The following is a 17,267-nucleotide window of genomic DNA, read 5'->3' as shown; positions in this document are numbered from 1 at the left end:
ATGTCAGCTGCATTGTTAATGTTTATGTACTTTAGTATTGTAAGCTGTGATGTTCTTTCTTTATTGGTGTTTCTAGAACTCAATAGCAGTAGTTTATTTCTCTCTAGGTTTGTTATTCTCTTGATTTAAGCCCTCCGGTTAGTACTACTTTTTAAAATTTCACTGCCGTACCATAAATTTGATTTTGTTCCTCCTCTTTTTGTTTTAATTCACTCTGGATATTTTTTTCTGGTTTTTTATTAGTTAATACAACAGCTATTACTATACTCCTTGGTTTGGGATACTGTTGAATTATTTTCTCATTATCTCTAATAGCTTTTTAAACTTTTCAGTCAATTTAAGTAAAATTTTACTTTAAATGCAAAATACTTCTAATCTAGATATATTTGAAACCAATTGGAGTGTTGTTAAATCCATTTAGTTTAATTGCTATTCATAATTACAATGGAGAACAAATATTTCTTTCTATAAAATCCTGTTCTTTTAGTTAGTCACCAGGTTTATTGTGCTGATATTGCATTGTTATGTCCTTTTGTTATATATTTTATGCCTTTACTTAACTATATACAATTTTATATTCCTAACAATAAGCATAATATTTGCTTGCAGTGAATTGAAAAAATGATAATTATTGATAATTATCTTTCTCTCATTTGAGGAAAGATATTCCAGGAATTGTGGCTGTGCAATTGCAAGTATACTTACTGTCTTAAACTATTTCATAGTCTTTCAGAATTTGCTTTTGTGCTTTCAGTCAAAAAAAGTAATTGGAAACCTGCATTGTATGATCAGGATACATTTTTAAATAAGCATATATTCTCAATTTATTTTTATTTATTTATTTGTCACAACAGTATATATAAGCATAAGCATGAAATAACTATACGAATTGGATACAATCAAAGGGAACATTAGGACAGGAATGGTAGGCACGCTGGTGCTCTTATGCACGCCCCTTACAAACCTCTTAGGAATGGGGTGAGGTCAATAGTAGATAGTCTTTGGTTAAAGCTTTGGGGATTTTGGGAAGAGACTACAGAGTCAGGTAGTGCATTCCAGGCATTAACAACTCTGTTACTGAAGTCATATTTTCTGCAATCAAGATTGGAACGGTTCATATTAAGTTTAAATCTATTGTGTGCTTGTGTATTGTTGCGATTGAAGCTGAAGTAGTCTTCAACAGGAAGGACATTGTAACAGATGATTCTATGAGTTAAACTCAGATCATGTCGAAGGCGGCGGAGTTCTAAGTTTTCTAAACCCAGGATTTCAAGTCTGGTGGTATAAGGTAATGTTGGATATATACCTCTGGATTCTAAGGAACTGTGGGAATTGATTTAAAACTTGGACAGTAGAGGTGTAAAATACAATGTTGAAATATAATGATAGCTAGGTTATCAGTTTGATATGGCAGGTTGTCAGGTTGAAATTAGACAATAAAAGAATTACACCATATTTAATAAAACTTTCTCTAAAGCTTTTTACAGTTTTAAATTATAAATTATGCCCATAGTAGTATCAAGAGTAGCTATTAGCAACTTATCATTGAATAAGGAATTGGGCCTTGTGGTTATTCTCTGATTCTGGATTTACAGTATTATCTTTTATATTGCCCATTATATTATCAGGTGAGGAAAAATCTAAAAAAACAGAAGGACAATCTCTTAGCAAAAATAAAGTAACAATATGATTCCTTTGATCTGATTCTTTTGTCTCACAGATATTATCTTCCTTTGCCCTTGCTGTACCAGTAATATGTAGCTCTTGTAGAAATGGTATACAGTAGTGGCCAAAATTGAGGAAACCTTTTGGGAAAAGTATATTCTCCCAGTCGGTGGGAACGCCTGTCAGGATGGGTAATATCTCACGCCTGCTTATTAGGACCAAGTCTGCTGAATCTTCTTTTAAGCCCCGCCTCTTCCTCTCTCCTCCAGCTTTTCGACTCGGTCTTGCAAGGGACCAGAAGTGTCTATCTGTGCTCTCTCTCAGTTTTTTTCTTCTATTACTACTGCTAGTCTCTTTCTCTTCTATTTATTTATCTTTTCTCCTCCGTCCCATCAAGGAGTTGAGAGCTGGCGAGAGGGGCGTTTCGCCCAATACCGCTGAAGGCCGCGCGGCAAGGGTCTGCCAGCCGGCAGACCCTGTGGGGAAAGGGAGCAATCCCCTTACGGCCCGTTTCTACCTCTTTAGGGAGGGCCATTTGGAGGCAACCCAGGACTGGGCTCTGCCTCCCTTTGAGCGTGAAGCCAATTCCGCGCCATTTCTGATCGCGATTGAGACGGAGGGCGAGCGATCCAACAACGGAGAGGAGAGGATTCACCAAATGGAGTCATTTTTTTTGGCAGCCTGACTGGAAAGCTGTGAGTACAGGCTCCCCCCCCCCCACCCTGGGCATAACTTTTGGTGGGCTTATCGGCCATTTTGAGGTCCGGATTTTAAAATGGCGGACGCATCGCATAAAGCCCCTACAGCTCCCAGAGACCACAGCAGGCATGCTTCTGATCCTCCTCCTCCCACAGGGAGGTCAGCTCCCACTCCAAGCCTGCCAAGACTAAGTCCTCCAGGGCAGCCAGGGCAGAAGAACGCAGGCACAGGGCCCTGGAAAGAGCTATTAATAAAGCCCAGCTCCAAACTGCAAACACGGGCCCTAGCCTCCGGCCCTATCTGAGCCTCCTGCTCCCCTTTCCAGGGGTCACAGCCCTATCAGGACTTCCTCCAACCATGGGGGTTCTTCAGTCTGGTCTCCTGACCGTTTGGCAACTTCAAGTCAACAATCTCCAGCCAGTTTGGGGCCCTTATTTCAACCTCTCCCTGATCTGCCCTCAGCTCTAGCCCCCCCACAGGGATCATCTCCTTTTACCACATCAGGATTTCAATTACCTGAAGCCTTGGGCCAGATGATATCAGATGCCATTAAACATGGCTTTGCCCAATGTATGCAGCCCAACTCCTCACCAGCTCTTGGAGAACATTCCTCCAGAATGGTTCAGAGCCAGGCTTCAGCTGACTTGAGGGAGGCTAGCCATTATCAAGAATTGGAGCTGGAGGGTCAGGGCTCCTTTTCTGATGAAGAAGTGAATAGAGAATTATCATTATTCGATGATGAGGGTTTGGAACTTGACCAGCCGTCTTTTATAGGCTTATTCAAGCCTCATTTATTTCGCTCACTCCTCTTTAAGGCCCAAAACTCCACCAGAATGGGAGTAGTACGTCCCATCCCAGGATCTCAGGCTGAAGAGGATCCTACCAATGCTCTTTTTGTGGAACCTTCAGTAGAAACTGAAATGGTTCCTGCTCCCAAGTTATTTGAGGACTTAGTACAACGTCAATGGGCCCTTCCAGGGGCTGGCCCCAGCCCTAATGGTATGGACAAACGTCTTTACAATGTTGCTGCCAATCTCAAAACGCTCTTACAGGTTCCTTCAGTAGATCCTCCCATCATAGTGTTAGCTTCTTCCGCTCCTATCACGGGACCCTCAGATGAAACATTACGCCCTGAGGACAAATGGGCTGAAAAGCTTCTCATTAAAGGTCACCAAGCGGCGGCGTGGGCAGTTAAATCAGCCACATGCGCTTCCTTTTTTGACCATTCCTTGCTGTTGTGGCTAAAGCAATTGCAAGAAAGGATCCCAGCCTCTGATGTTCGGTCACATCAGGACCTTAATAAAATTAGGGCTTCATTAGAATATTCTGCAGATGCCACCCTGAACGCCGCCCAGTTCGCAGCCAGAGCCATAGGTACAACTGTTGCCTCCAGACGCCTTCTCTGGCTCCATAACTGGCAGGCTGACGCCCACAATAAGTGGCGCTTGGCAGCAGCACCATACTCAGGGGACAAATTGTTTGGAGTGCCCTTGGAGCCGCTCCTAGTGGAAATCAGGGTCAAGAGAAAAATTTTGCCATCAGCTTCCAGAAGGAGTGAATCCCATCCTCTACCTTATGGCCGTCACCAGTCCTTTCGGACCACGGATGCATTCTATGGACAGCATTCCCAGAGATTTCCAGCAACCAGAAGCCCACAATCTTCCGATTTCCAGGTCAGACAAGGCTCCAGATTCCCTGCCCGTAAATGTTATCAGGGAGGGAGGGGACGTCCCTTCAGACATAACAAATAAGCATATTTCTCTCCCAGTTGGTGCACGTCTGGCCCATTTTGCGGACGACTGGGATCAGATAACCTCAGACTCATGGGTCAAATCCACAATTAGGTACGGTCTCTCTCTTGAGTTCTCCTCTGTTCCCCCGAGGGTTTTTCTACGATGCCCATTATCCTGTAATCTTCATAACAGGGCACTAGTTCGAATCTGCCATCGAGCATCTTCTTTCCATCTGCGCCATTGAGCCAGTCCCGGCAGATCAACAGGGTCTGGGATTTTATTCCCGACTCTTTGTGGTAGAAAAATCCTCGGGGGGCTGGAGGGCAATTCTTGATTTGAAGTCCTTAAACCGGTATATCATCTACCGCCGGTTTAAAATGCATTCCCTTTCTTCCATCCTAGAAGGCATTAGACCGGGGGACTTCCTAATGTCCATTGACTTAACGGAAGCCTACCTACACATCCCCATTCAGCCAGAGCATCGCAAATTTCTTCAGTTTGCTTATGCAAACCGTCATTTCCAATATAGAGCTCTACCATTTGGCCTTTCTTTGGCTCCAAGAGTCTTCACCAAAATTCTAGCAGCCCTTCTGGCTCACGTATGCTCTTTCCCCATAAGGGTGCAAGCGTACTTGGATGATATCCTCATCCAATCCAGATCCCTTCAGTCCACTAAACAGAACGTGGAGATCACCATCAGGGCCCTTCAACTCCATGGGTTCTCCATCAATTGGGCCAAGAGTCACCTTGCCCCCTCCACCAGAATCCTGCATTTAGGGGCTATCATAGATTCCTCCTCCTCCATGTTATTCCTTTCGGAGGACCGCAGGGCCAGTCTCTCCCACCTGGTCCTCCCTGTTCCAATTGTTGCAACTGCTCGGTAAAATGGTCTCCTCGTTCGGCATCGTTCCATGGTCTCGTCTACACAGCCGTCTCCTGCAGTGGTACCTCCTACCCCTACCAAAAAAGTCAACGCAGCACATCCTGGGAAAAGATCTCCATGCCTACAGACGTTCAGGAGTCTCTTGCTTGGTAGTCTTCCAACGTGATATCCAAGGGCAGCTGCTTCCGGGCTCCTCCCAGAATTACCATCATCACAGATGCGAGCCTCTTTGGTTGGGGGGCCCATGTAGGGTCCAATCTAGCCCAAGGATGCTGGTCTCAACAGGCGAGCAATCTACCCATCAATCTCCTGGAACTCAGGGACATTTACCTTGCTCTCCACAACTTCATCCACCTGATAGCAGGACAGGATGTTCTTGTCCTAGCAGACAATACCACAGCAAAGGCACATGTCAACAAACAAGGGGGCACTTATTCAACAGCACTCATGCAAGAGTCATTACGCCTCGGCCTGTGGGCCGAGTCACATCTAAATTCTATCACAGCGTATTACATTTCAGGGAAATCCAATGTACAGGCAGATTCTCTCAGCCGCAACTCCATCGACCCAGCAGAGTGGTCCCTTCATCCCGATTTGTTCCGGGAGATAACGGACAGATTCGGCATACCAGCAGTGGATCTGTTCGCCTCCAGGGCAAATCACCAGGTTCCCAAGTTTTACGCCAGATATCCAACCCCGGGCGCTGAGGCGGTGGATGCCTTACGTTGCCCTTGGCCTCCAGCCCTTCTCTACGCCTTCCCTCCATTACCTCTGATCCTGAATGTCATATCCAAGCTGATTTTACACAGAGCAGAATTAATCCTGTTAGCCCCAGCATGGCCCAGGAGACTGTGGTATGCGGACCTCCTCCGACTATCAATAGCACCATCATGGCAGATACTGGACAGCAGGGTGTATCTCACTCAAGGACAGCTCATACACCCCAATCCGCAATGGCTCCATCTAACCGCCTGGAGATTGAGCGGCATCTCCTAAGGACTTTCAACCTTCCAGAGGAGGTCATCACCACCCTGCAAGCATCCCGCCATGAATCCACAACCAGCACATGGTTACACATTCAGCACATGGTGCGCTACTTGCTCTGTCAACCCAACGGAGGCATCAGTGTTCCATATCCTACAATTCTTACTGGTGGGTCTAAAAAAGGGCCTCTCCCCTAACACACTGAGGCGGCAGGTATCAGCATTATCTTCTGTTATGGGGGCTAGGTCATTATTGTTAGCCACTAAGGATCCTCTCATCGGTCATTTCCTCCGAGGGGCATCTAATCTTCGTCCTCCAACCATCCATCGTTTCCCAACATGGCGTTTGAATGTGGTGTTGACAGCCTTAACTAAGTCTCCTTTCAAGCCTCTTTGTGAGGCTTCTCTGCATTTTCTCTCATTAAAAGTTTCCTTCCTCATCGCCATTACTTCAGCTAGGCGCATATCCGAGCTTGCAGCGCTCTCCAGCAGACGGGAACTCTGTATTTTCCATACCAATCGAGTGGTGCTCCTTCTGAATCCTACTTTCACTCCCAAAGTCAATTCGATCTTTCATAGAACTCAATAAATCATCCTCCCAGACTTTTCTCCTTCACCGGGACATCAACTAGAAAACCTGTGGCACACCTTAGACGTGTGTCGCGCCCTCAAAATTTATCTACAGCGTACAGCTCCATTTCGAAAGTCAGACTCTCTGTTTGTTTCTTTCCTGCCAAGTACGCTAGGCACCAAGGTGACGCCCAGGTCACTTAGCCGATGGATCCGGGTGGCTATCACCACATCCTACCATTTCCAAGGTATTCCCGTTCCGGGACACATCTCAGCCCACTCTACGAGGAGCGCTGCTACATCTGCAGCCTGGAGCACTCAGGCGTCTCTCCAGGAAATTTGTAGGGCGGCCACCTGGTCCTCACCTACCCCCTTCATCTGACATTACCGGATTGATGCCTATGCGTCGGCGGACGCAGCATTTGGCAGAAGGATACTGCAACAGATCATAACCGACCAGCCATCACGGAACCAGGATCTTCCCGCCCTAACAGGACAACAGCTTTGGTATGTCCCATCCTGACAGGCGTTCCCACCGACTGGGAGAATGGGTGTTGGCTTACCTGAGACACCCCTTCTTGGTGAGGTGGGAACACCTCACCCACCCACCCTTAAGTTACTCTCCGGCCTTGGCTGGTCGGGGGGGGGGGAGGATGCTAATTGTTTTGTCATTTCAGATAGACACATCAGTCTGCTACGGCGCCCTCACTGAAAAGCTGGAGGAGAGAGGAAGAGGCGGGGCTTAAAAGAAGATTCAGCAGACTCGGTCTTAATAAGCAGGCACGAGATATTACCCATCCTGACAGGCGTTCCCACCTCTCCAAGAAGGGGCGTCTCAGGTAAGCCAACACCCATTTTTGAGGTTTGATGGCTAACACTTTTTTTTTTTTTTGGAGTTTCAAGATAATCATATCCCACTGTTGGATTGGCCTGGTAATAGCCCAGACCTTAACCTAATTGAAAACCTATGGAGCCGTCTAAAAAACTTGTTAGTCAGAAATGACCCAGCGATAAAACGCAGTTAATAGAAGCAATCATTCAATCTTGGTTTCACATTATAACAGTTGCATAACTAAAAGACTTGGTTCACTCCATGGGAAGACGTTGTAAGGCCATAATTCATGCTAAAGGTTACCCAACTAAGTATTAACTGACATGATAATTTTTGTATATCTCATTTTTTCTATCTTATTTTTCTACGTGTTTCACTTTTCTTCTTTATACTGTAACTGCTATTCTATAGCAAATCCTTCATAAAAGTTATTGCATTATATTCTTGATTAAATTATCTTTCCATTGATATATAATTTTATGGTACTACTTCCCCCAAAAAGTGGTGTTATTAGCTAGTTTTAGAAAATACACTTTTCCCAAAATGTTTTCACAATTTTGGCCACTAGTTTAAAGTATACAGCCTGTGTTGAATTAATATTTCCTATTTTAATAGTGGTTTGTTCTTTAGTTTTACTTGTTCAGTGTTAATAGCCTCTTAAACATTTTATAAAAGAACTTGAAGGAAAGAGTTCAAAATTGGTAAGATTGCCGATGGTTTGTTACAATGCAAGTCTTGTCCCATTTGAACATGCAGATACCACTGAATGATACAATTACATCTCTGGCTAGATTAAGAAATTATTATACTTGTAAGCAGTTTGTTGAACAAAATATACAGAAATCAATATTTACCCATCATATTTCCTTATGAACTTACTTTCAAAGATACTTTTAATTAGTTTAACTTCTCAGCAGAGTGGCATAAATTGTCTTGCAATAAATGGTTATGAAATTATTTATTGTTAACTGTGTGGTAATCAACTATAATAATTTGATTTAATAATATTATTGTTAATAAATTAATCAACTGGTTATTGTTTTAAAATAGGATTAAAACTTATGTATAATTCAGTCAGTTGAGTATGTAATTGAAGTAGATTGTGGGAGTCATAGTCTAGAGCAGGGGTGTCAAACTCGCGGCGTTATGTCAGTGTCACGGGATGTATTGAGACTTTTTCCCCTTTGCTAAACCAGGCATGGGTGTGGCCAGCACATGACACATCCGGTCCGCAGGCTGAGAGTTTGACAGCCCTGGTCTAGAGAGCATGCAATAAATACTAGGTGCATCATGCTTACTGCAATAGGACAATTAGACAGCTAGAGAAAGTTTTTCTTTTTAAAAGACCCACATCAAACAATAGTTTTCCACTTTTCATTAAATGTAGAATGGTTTCCTCTTTTACATACAAAACGTTTGTTCCCTTTTCTGTTCCTTTCTTTGAAATACTTTGAATCCTAATAAACTTTATTTCTGAAACTTCTCAATTAACTGTTTAAAACACACCTGCTTTTTTAATGTTTGTGTGTTCAAATGCATTTGCAATTTTATAAGTTTTTGTATTTGTTATCTTTTGTTATCTTTTTCCAGCCCATTAAATTATAGGCCTGAAGGAACATGTATGGTTTTTATGAGCGTGTAAAATTTAGATTATAAGGAAATTTATTATAAGTATTATGGTAAATATCCCTACATGATGCACTGCTACATTTATAATAGTAGCAAGATTACAAGCTTTACCTTTTCTCTATAATGAGGAATAGGCTAAGAATGTTATTGTAAATAACATTGGCTTCACAATATTTACACAGAATGATTTTCAGGAACACTGCTGAGCCAGAGATCATTAGTATTGGATGGATTTTGGTTTTAAATTGTGTTCATCTAGCTTTAACAAAGCTGCCTGTGCATACAGATCGTTCTTCCTGTAGTCATCAAACCAATCTGGATTTTAGTTGCTTCTGTTGTTAAATCCTTTGTAAAGTAATGAGCACATCTGTATGGGCTTATCTACCCTGCCAGGTTACCCTGTTGACAGTGGGGACTATTAGTCATTTCGAATAGCAGGAATAGACAATTCATTCACTTCTTCATTCACCACAAAAACACTCTCCAGGTGTGCTTTTCTGCTCTGCTTTCAAAATGCTATTTCTTGCTTCTGTAATATCTTTCTGATTTTATTAATTTAATATGCAGCCCATCTCACTATTCAAAGTGACTGCAGGGTGTCTATTTTATTCATTTATCTCAGGTGACTGGAAAAATGATAAAACAAGCCACAATAGTGGAGGAAAATCCTCTTCAGACAAACGTTTAACCTGGACTAAAGGCTGCCATATCTTAAGCCACTACTTGATTTACTAATCTGTACAAATAAGAAACTTAGAGAAAGAAAAGTAGTGTGTTAGGTTTTGAGCCAGCAACAGGCAAGGGTTATAATTATTGTCTATTACATGACAACTGTTAAAAGTAACTCTAGACAACTTTAGAGACCAATAGAGCAACAAGAAAGGATTTTTAAATTTTACCCTGAGCGTACTAGGATATATATGTGTTTTGGTGATTTTACTTTGTATATGTAACTTTAATTTATATGTTGTGTGTGTGTAAGATTCTCAAACAGGAAGGAAAGTGATTTGAAAATTGGAAGCAGTACAAAAGCAGGGAATTATCCAGTGGGAAGATATGGTAGCCTTTGTTGTTGTTGTTGTAAATTGCGAAGTCGTGTCGGACCCATCCCAACCCCATGGACAATGTTCCTCCAGGCCTTCCTGTCCTTTACCATCCTCTGGAGTCCATTTAAGCTCATGCCGACTGCTTCAGTGACTCCATCCAGCCACCTCATTCTCTATCATCACTTTCTTCTTTTGCCCTCAATCTTGCCCAGCATTAGGCTCTTCTCCAGTGAGTCCTTTCTTCTCATTAGGTGGCCAAAGTATTTGAGTTTCATCTTCAGGATCTGACCTTCTAAAGAGCAGTCAGGGTTGATCTCCTCTAGGACTGACTTGTTTGTTCGCCTTGCAATCCATGGGACTTGCAGGAGTCTTCTCCAGCACCAGAGTTCAAAGGCCTCAATATTTTGGTGCTCAGCCTTTCTTGTGGTCCAACTTTCATAGCCATACTTTGCAACTGGGAAAACCATAGCCTTGACTATACGCACTTTTGTTGGCAGGGTGATGTCTCTGCTACGCCGTCTAGATTTGCCATAGCTTTCCTCCCTAGGAGCAAGTGTCTTTTAATTTCTTGGCTGTAGTCCCCATCTGCGGTGATCTTGGAGCCCAGGAAAATAAAATCTGTCACTACCTCCATTTCTTCCCCATCTATCTGCCAGGAATTGAGAGGGCCGGATGCCATGATCTTAGTTTTCTTAATGTTGAGTTTCAAGCCAACTTTTGCACTCTCCTTCACCCGCATCAAGAGGCTTTTTAGTTCCTCTTCGCTTTCTGCCATTAGAGTGGTATCATCTGCAGAGGTTGTTGATATTTCTCCCAGCAATCTTAATTCCAATTTTCCAAGTAGCCTTTAGTCCAGGTTAAACGTTCATCTGAAGCAGGTTTTCCTAAAGTATTGTGGTATGAAGCCAGAATGAACACAAGATAGGAACAGTTTAAGGGTGCAGCATGGGTATAAACAGCTTCATGCCTTTCTCTGTATAGATTGATTTGTCACTTTAATGAGAGACACACAACTAAAGCTTTGAAAGATAAATGTTGACCTCATTCACTGAATATGTAATTCATTGAATACAAATACTGTATTATACAAATACTGTAGATAATAGTGTTAGGTTGCTTCAGTTTGCCCTCAGAAATTTATCAAGAGATTTTAGTTGCTAGAAGCTGTTTCCAACTCTTTCAGTTATGATAAATTCTGCAACTGACATGAAGCCTACAAATGAAGTAAATTTCTTCTCACCTAGATTAGAATTGGGTCACTTCTTTAGGAAACACCTCATTGAAACAAGGGTAGCCATTCTTCACAGGCCTTATGAATAGCAATGATCAATGATTTTCAGAACAATTGCTGTAAATACTTTTCAGGGGAAAAAACCCAAAATCGAATTGCTGCACAGGGATTCTGAAAAATGTTCAGGGAAATTTAAGCTCTGTGTTTCAGTTGCGTACATTTTTTTAAAATGTCAGTTTTGCTATTGCATTAGCAAAATGTCATTTGTGTTATTATATTAAAGATTAAAATAACCCGAACAGAAAATTAGCGCTACTTCTATTCAACAAACTGTCCTTTAAAATGGTGAGGTACTAAAATGGCAATTATTGCTGTTAAGTGGCTTGGGTAGACATCTGTTGTTGCTTTTTTTAGTATTAAAAATAAAATTACACTTTGGAAAATAACTAGTTTTTTCTCCAAGCCATTATTTTCATTATGCTTTGTTGTAAAGATCATTTACTTTAAAGTGTCCTTTGAGTAGCCCGTTGAACATCTGTACCTGTGAAGCTATGTTTTAGAAAAATTATAAGCAAAAACAGAGACTCTAAGCTCTTTTGCAACTTTCTGAACAAAGGATAAGTCATGTTCCTCACCTGTTTGTAATTAACTTGAAGACAGAATAGGGTGTATAATGTACAACTGGGGAAAGTAGCACTGGTTTAATCACTATTTGAGAATGTCCAGTTCAATAACCATCTAGACTTTACTGCATGAAAAGACACTGAATAGAAAATGAGCTACCTCAACACCTTTTGTCCTAATTTTGTCCCCAACTTTCTAGGTCACATTTGGTTTCTAGATTTACATTTTGTCCTATTTCCATTTCCATTTTTCTTTTCATTATAAAGAATGCTTATACATAAAAGCATAATTATTTAGACTTATATACCACCCTCATTACTTTACAACACTCTCCAGCATTATTTGTATATTGCCCCCAACAATCCTGGTCCTCGTTTTACCGACCTCAGAAAGATGGAGGGCTGATCCCCATCAGGATTGAATTGCAGGCTGTGGACGGAGTTCACCTGCAATATTATACTTAACCACTGCACCACCAAGGCTCCTTTCTAAGTATTTAGAAGGATAATTTCCAAAAATTAAGGGTTTTATTTTTTAAAAAAGAATTATTGCATAGATCTCCACTGTGAAATTTCTGAAAATTTCTGACTAAATAGTTTTGAGTGCAGGACTATGTAATACGCATCCATCCAGACTTCTGATCCCATCAGCCAAGGCTTTCTAGCCAATGTTTGAAAGGCCATAGATTCACTTCTGTTTTAGTTGAATAATGGTAACTGTTGGGTCTGTTCTTCATGATTGCACTCTTCACAACGAACAGTGCAGAGTTGCTAAAATTAAGGAAATGAACTGAAATACACTTCAGTATTAAACTTGGAAATACATTTGTTTGTTATACTGTATATGCTTGCACTCCTTTAAGATGTGATGAAATGACTTTAAAATGATCATAATGTATTTTCATTTTTAAAATAACACATAAAAACAAATTTTGTACTCCCCTTTAATAAAGGAATTTTTGGATTTCCAAACAAACAGTTGAGGATAACATATAATTTTAAGACATTATAGGAAATGTTTTATTATCACCTGAAAGAAAAGAAGTAACTGATTTCTTTTGTTTAGGTGTAACTTGACACCTAGATAATTAGATTAGAAATGGAGAGACTTCTATTCCTCTCTTGATATGAAGGCTACTGGGAGACTGTGAGCCAGTCATTTTCTTTCAGCGCAACCCATTTTACAGGGTTGATGTTGTGGGGGAAAATGAGATGTGTGAGTATTACATGTACCACTATGAGATATATAAAATAAAGGTGGATTATAAATTAAATAAATAACATTTTTATCAATTAAAGTATGATCTTCAGGTAAGCCTTGATTAACAACCACTTTTCAGCAACCATTTGAAGTTGCAATAGCACTGAATGTGTGATATGAACTGGCTGTTTGCACCACTCCTGTAGTGGTGTGGTAATAATCTGGTCACTTGGGCAACAATTGGTTTGGACTAGAAGGCTGAAGAAGAAATATGCAGAAGCTTCTCTTTCAGTTTCCATATTAAAGTTAACTGCAAGCCACAGATAGTGAAATTCATTTCATATAATGGTAAGACAGGCACAAGCCATTTCCCAGCCAGTTATCTGTGCAGACTGAATCCTCTCCAGGCACACGGATATGTTCTCTGTGCATTGAAAATATGTGTCACAGAGGGAGGAAAAATCACACTTATAACTGTTTGAACTGTTTGAAATTAAAAATTACCTTGAATATTGTTATTTTGACATTCCTTCCTAATCAATATTATTGATCGGAGAACAGAGACACTTGTTGCTTTGCATTATATATCTAATTTGATGCAAAAGACATCTGAAACATTCAGCTTCCTTATTTTGAATTTGTGAATGACTTGGCATAAATACAAATGTGTATTCAAGTTCATAGAAAGCTGTTGGGTTAATCTTGGACCACATTTAGAGAATGCCAGCTTTGGTTCCCTTAGAAACTAATGAAAATTTACCAGTCTAACTGATGCATGCAACTCTTTCCACTTTCTAAGAAAATTTATTTGTTACGTATTAATTTTTATTATTTTTTCCTGTATTAGTTATAATCCCATCCTATTTTTTATAGCTACATTTTTTAAACATATAATTATTGTATTTAAATGATTGCACATAAATCATTTTTAAATTCTGCCAGATTTAAATTTAAATTGAATTGTAATTGACAATTATAAATAACTCAAGCACGCCTTTTGTTAAAGTCTTTTAAAGAGTCCTTTCTCTGGGATTCATAGTAAATTCCCAGTGAGTTTTATATCTTGCAATTCTTTCTACTTCAGCAACAGAAGATATCCTTCATTCTTCATTCATTCAAATGAACCCTGTCATTCTTTCTGATGTTTTAAGTCATTGGCAAGCAGTTACAATTGTAATTTCCTTGCTGCCTGACAATAATACAACTTTCAGATACTCTGTGAAAAGTAAAGTTCCCACAAATTTTGGTGCCTTTGTTTTCCTTCTGCTAGAAAGGAAAAGGAAGAAAACTCTTCGTCATGAGTTGAATAACATTAGGTAGATACTTGAGTTGGTACAGTTACTGTGGACAAGACAAGGTTCATATTGAAAATAATGATTATGAGTAAGAAAAGCTGGCTTGTATTCCAAATGAAGCAGATTTGCTAATAATAATCTTTATTAGAGAAATGGATTCTTGTAATGAATATTTTTATGGAAATTAATTTGAAAGTTAATGGAAATGAATAAATTAGGATCAAATGTAGGCCTTTTTGTAGCTGTCTGCATATTAAAACTTCTGTCTCTCTTTTTCTTTTTGTAAAAACCATAGGTATTGAACACTTAAAGACAAAAATAAGAAGTACTGTATCTGTCCGGGAAGGGCAAGGGGTTGTTCTCCTCTGTGGAGCATCAGTTCATTCTGGAGGTAAGGAAACAGGAATCTATTCCATTATCGGCCAAAATGATTGATGTGCAAATAGAGCAGTCTTTCCTTAGCAAATATTATGAATCTCCAAAAGTCGTATTTGAGTCTATATTAGTGATTACATTATTTAAATTTTGGTATTGTGCTATTGTGCTTATTTTTTAAAACTTTTAAATATAAAGTTTAATAAACTGGCATGCTTATGGAAAGAAGGAAGGGAATGGTTTCAATAAAGGAGAATATTTGTAGCTCAGGGTTGAAATAAGGGGTCCTTGGTGGTCTCTGAGCTTGGTTGTTTTCTTGCAGACATTTCATTACCCAAACTAGGTAACATCATCAATGCTAGTCTTGATGACTAGCCGCAAATACTGATATTACTTAGTTTGGGTAATGAAATGTCTGTAAGAAAACAGCCAAGTTCTGAAAGTGCCAAGGACCCCTCAGGGAATGGTTTGATTGACTATTCTGATAAATGACAATGCAAGCTATTTCGCGAAAGAAGTCCATGTAAGAAATCTAAGTAACATGTCCAATATTCCCATAGTTCAGTGTAGCAGGAAACTCAAATAACAGAAACACAGAGATCTAGTTAAATCCACTACTGTCATTTCTTCTGAATTTAAAATTATTTGTTTTAAACTTGGCACTAGATTCAGAACTATCAGGATTATGTATTTTTATTACATAGATAATATAAATCTATTTTATAAACCTATTTCATACTGCTCAGAATTGAAACTTATTTTTTTCAAGCTTCCAAAAGCTGTATTCACATTATTGAATAGGAAGTGCTTTCAATACCTGCAGGTATTGGCAGTAAAGATTCCATCTGTTCCTTAAAAAAAAAACATTTTTAAGGTCTTTAAGTCCATCTATAGAGGAAAAGGGAAAAGTAGCAAAGATATTCAGAATAAGAGCATAGTGATGTGTTAATCAGAATACAATTTTATGCAGGCCTACTTAGAAGCAGATCCATAGAATTTAATGCTAATCTTGGATTTTCCTAACTATGATACTCTTTTCTCTTTGATAGAAATCAAAGATAAAGACCATGGAATCAAAAGATGTGTGAATGAGTATGTGTATATGTGCTTGTACACAGTCATGCACAGTCGTCTAGTGTGGATACAATACAATACAATATTATATAAATATAGTAAATAAGGTTTAATGGTAAAATCTCCAAGTTTAGGGTTTTTAAAAATGTGCTTTTTAATATCTTAGTTAGGAACACATAACATATGAAGTAGTAGTAGTAGTAGTAGTAGTAGTAGTAGTAGTAGTAGTAATAATAATAATAATAATAATAATAATAATAATAATAATAATAATAATACAATGTAATAATTTATTGTGGTATTGCTATATCAAATTAAAAGAAGGAAGTATAGATAGTTAATGTGTAAATATCAGGAAATAGTAGAATAGAAGACAAAATTTGGAGAATTTTCAAGATCTGAAAATTGAAATTGAAAGATTATGGCATAAACTGAGCAAGGTGGTCATAGAGATTATCAGCACACTAGGTGCTGAACCAAAAGTTCTTGAACACTTAGAAAATCTGTGCATTGACAAAATTTTCATCTGTCAATTAATGTATTATATGTACTTGGATCTGCACATATACTACACTATACTACATTCCAGGTTATTAGGTTATGGAAAAAATTCAGTGTATGTAAAAGCCAACATCAACAAAAGAACTGACAGCTGTGATTTCACAAAGCAAAAGTACTACCAATAATAATAGATGCCTTGACTCCAATTACAAAACCTCTGGTGCATCACTTGAACTGACAAAAATTACTATCAGTCAATTACAAAAAAAGCTTTATTTGAAAGAAGTTACATGTTGCAACAATCCTTCAATACCATCAAACAACAATTTCTGCTAAACATATCCTTTGGAAAAATTGAATAGGTAGATAAAATCCAGTCTAGATATCTGGCTAATTGTGACAACCCATAATATGATATCTTTAGCACCACTTAACAACATCTGCATATCCAGGTTCTTGGGAAGGACTCAATATGAAGATAAAAATGCCAAATCCAGTCTAAACATCTGGCTGATTGTGTGACAAATAAAGGAATTTCAATAACTATTCATCTATATTGGAGGCCATAATGTTTATTCTGTGTCACAAGAAACACAACCAAAGCCAAACATTGTGAATTATTTATCACAGAATCAGGATCAAAATGTGTCTCTTCGTGCCAGAGCCTCTAAAGTATAAATCTATGTGGGGGAAAATCTTATATAGTTTCTGTTGTTGATGTAGAAGTCAGTTTCTATAAAGTTGAGCATATTCTAAATAATCTTATAAAATTGAACACAAACTAAAAATTATTTGAATTAGTAATTTAATATATGATAAATGCTTATATATCATATACCCACAATTATCTAGATTGAATTATGACTATATAGTTATGGACCCCAGCCAGTTTTACCTTCATTGCACATTTCCTCACTTATTAATAAA

General features: G+C 39.1%; 1 protein-coding gene across 1 annotated transcript in view; it reads left to right on the top strand.

Moving 5' to 3' along the window:
* LOC131192953 (contactin-3-like) overlaps positions 1-17,267 on the top strand; it is a 226,197-nt gene that overhangs the window by 108,511 nt on the left and 100,419 nt on the right. The window contains exon 3 of the mRNA XM_058172593.1: positions 14,686-14,781. Coding sequence (XP_058028576.1) covers positions 14,686-14,781 — 96 coding nt within the window. The remainder of the gene's footprint in view (positions 1-14,685; positions 14,782-17,267) is intronic.

This window comes from Ahaetulla prasina, chromosome 2 (assembly GCF_028640845.1).
Source record: "Ahaetulla prasina isolate Xishuangbanna chromosome 2, ASM2864084v1, whole genome shotgun sequence".
Lineage (NCBI taxonomy): Eukaryota > Metazoa > Chordata > Lepidosauria > Squamata > Colubridae > Ahaetulla > Ahaetulla prasina.
Note: the sequence above shows the minus strand (reverse complement) of the source record. Positions and strands in the feature narration are given on the sequence as shown.